The sequence below is a fragment of the Ambystoma mexicanum genome, chromosome 13 (genome assembly GCF_040938575.1).
Source record: "Ambystoma mexicanum isolate Mex_15411 chromosome 13, UKY_AmexF1_1, whole genome shotgun sequence".
Taxonomy (NCBI): Eukaryota; Metazoa; Chordata; class Amphibia; order Caudata; family Ambystomatidae; genus Ambystoma; species Ambystoma mexicanum.
In genome coordinates, this window is record NC_090938.1 from 753,579,283 (window position 1) to 753,582,239 (window position 2,957).

Genomic DNA, 2,957 nt, shown 5'->3' on the forward strand with positions numbered 1-2,957 from the left:
TGCATTGCTTGTCCCTGAAGCATTCCTTGACATGGAGCGTATTTACAGCACAGGGTGGCAATGGGAGGAGGCCCAATGAGTGACCTTGTGTGGATTGCACAAAGCTTTACTACCTGGCATTGTAGCGCTCACATAAAATCAGGGTAGATAGCGGTGCCGTTGCTTGTTATGGAGATGTGGATTGAAAGAGATTATAATGGAACTGTTTCAAGTTTTTAGGGTCGAATCAGGGGTAGGATCCGGGTTCAGGGTTGGGTTCAGGTTAGAGTTTGTGTTAGTAAGGATTAGGTGTAGGCCTAGTGTTCACATCAGGTGTTATAGTGAGGGTTGCAACCAGGGTTGGGATTAGAGTTAAGGCTAGTGTGCAGATTAGGGTTAGAGTTAGGGTCAGGGTTAGGGTCAGGGTCAAGGTTAGGGTTAGGTTTAGGGTTAGGGTCAGGGTTAGGGTTAGGGTCAGGGTTAGGGTCAGGGTTATGTTTATGGTTATGGTCAGTGTTAGGGTCAGGGTCAGGGTCAGGGGTAGGGTCAGGGTTAGGGTCAGGGTCAGGGTCAGGGTCAGGGTTAGGGTCAGGGTTATGTTTATGGTTATGGTCAGTGTTAGGGTCAGGGTGAGGGTCAGGGTCAGGGGTAGGGTCAGGGTCAGGGTCAGGGTCAGGGTTAGGGTCAGGGTTAGGGTTATGGTTATCGTTATTTTTATGGTCAGGGTCAGGGTTAAGGTTAGGGTCAGGGTTAGGGTTAGGTTCAGGGTTAGGGTTAGGTTCAGGGTCAGGGTTAGATTCAGGGTCAGGGTTAGGTTCAGGGTTAGGGTCAGGGGTAGGGTCAGGGGTAGGGTCAGGGTTAGGGTTATGGTTATGGTTACCGTTATTTTTATGGTCAGGGTCAGGGTTAGAGTTATGGTCAGGGTCAGGGGTAGGGTCAGGGTTATGGTTATGGTTATCGTTATTTTTATGGTCAGGGTCAGGGTTAGGGTTAGGGTTATGGTCAGGGTTAGGGTTATGGTTATGGTCAGGGTCAGGGTCAGGGTTAAGGTTAGGGTCAGTGTTAGGTTCAGGGTTAGGGTTAGAGTCAGGGTTAGGTTCAGAGTTAGGGTCAGGGTTAGGTTCAGGGTTAGAGTCAGGGTTAGGGTTAGAGTCAGGGTTAGGGTCAGGGTTAGGGTCAGGGTCAGGGTTAGAGTCAGTGTCAGGGTTAGGTTCAGGTTCAGGGTCAGGGTTAGAGTAAGGGTCAGGGTTAGGTTCAGGGTTAGGGTCAGGGTTAGAGTCAGTGTCAGGGTTAGGTTCAGGGTTAGGGTTAGGGTTAGAGTCAGGGTTAGGTTCAGAGTTAGGGTCAGGGTTAGGTTCAGGGTTAGAGTCAGGGTTAGGGTTAGAGTCAGGGTTAGGGTCAGGGTTAGGGTCAGGGTCAGGGTTAGAGTCAGTGTCAGGGTTAGGTTCAGGTTTAGGGTCAGGGTTAGGTTCAGGGTTAGGTTCAGGGTCAGGGTTAGATTCAGGGTCAGGGTTAGGTTCAGGGTTAGGGTCAGGGTTAGGGTTAGAGTCAGGGTTAGTGTAAAGTTTAGGGTTAGGCTTAGGAGTTAGGATTTGATTTGGATTTTGGGTACATGTTAGGTAAGGGTTTGGGTTCCTGATTTGGGTTCGGGCTTTTTTTTGGGGTTAGGCCTCATGTTATGTGTTTTGGTTTACAGTTATTAGTACATCACTCGAATGTTTGAATTCATCAAAATGTAAAATTAATTATATTCATAAAACTGTTGTGATCTTTCCAGGAAACATATTTTTAATATTGGAATAAAACAACTGCTGCCACTTGTAACAACGCTCTGGTGTCAATACGCCTTTGTTTCAGCGACTAGCTCACACCGAACCCTCAGCACCCACCGCTGAGATCTGCATGCACACATCTGCATGCACACATCTGCATGTACTATGGAGATTATGGCTTTAAAGTGCATTTTTCTAGCTCAGCCTTTTATCCTTCCAAGGTTAATAACATGGCCATCAGTAAATGCAGTGCTTGGAATCAGGACTGGGGCCTTCTGAAAGGTCCATGCTGTGATAGTATACACACTGAACTATGCTTTATGTCATGAGAGTGTGTCAATGCAGTTGTGTGCTGAATGTGGATGGAAATAGAAGCAGTAAAAATACACACTCAAGGAATGTAAACGTTCAGGTGTCAGGAGACAATATTCTCCTACCGGCATCTAAAGTTATCTCAACTTCCTTAAACAGAGGTTGGCGATTACAAAATGTCAAAGTTAAATGCAGAATGTAGGACAGTCTAGTGTGTTTGTCCTAAAGGGAAATAATTGGAGAGAGGAGGAAACTTCACAAACAACGATGTCAGCAATGAGAAAAAAACAGTCATAACCATCAATTAAGAGACTCAAAACGACTCTGAATCTGTGTACTTGGAACACCAGAAGGTTTTCGCACCTCTTTCGCTTAAATACGGAGGATCTATGCAAATATACCTTTATATGTTTACAGGAAACATGGATTGATATTATGCCTTGTTGTGACGGGTATACAGTGATCATGAACCCGGCTATATCCCGTAAAAAAGGTCGCCCATCAGCTGGACTTTTAACTTTGATAAAAATGGAAGAAAACATCCGAGTGGTAGATTCTACAATCATCTCACCATGGATACAACTAACGATATTAGAATTTTGGACTGACAAGAAGAATCAAGAAAACATGATGAAAGTGCCGGTGCAAAGATTGGCAATATTCAATATTTATTGGAATCATGCGGCAATTCAAATGGAAGATTTTATTGATACATTATTCTCCGCCATAGACAAAGTAATGCTGGAATCACACGAGACTGAGATGATCTTATGTGGAGACCTCAATATACATCTATTTGACCAAGAAGGGCTCAATATCGAGAAAACGCAACTCTCAGCGAGAGCAAAAATATGGAGCAAAGAAACAACAAGGCAACAGCTCCATTGCACTAAT

The 2,957-nt window shown here is 44.9% G+C and overlaps 1 protein-coding gene across 1 annotated transcript; it reads right to left on the reverse strand.

Annotated features, from left to right (window-relative positions):
* Positions 1-308: 308 nt before the first annotated feature.
* LOC138520533 (circumsporozoite protein-like) lies at positions 309-2,194 on the reverse strand. Its single transcript, XM_069632879.1, has 2 exons — positions 2,189-2,194; positions 309-1,556 (listed from the first exon to the last, which is right to left on the reverse strand). The coding sequence occupies exons 1-2, from the start codon at positions 2,192-2,194 to the stop codon at positions 309-311; spliced, it is 1,254 nt and encodes a 417-aa protein (XP_069488980.1).
* Between the last annotated feature and the right edge of the window lie 763 nt (positions 2,195-2,957).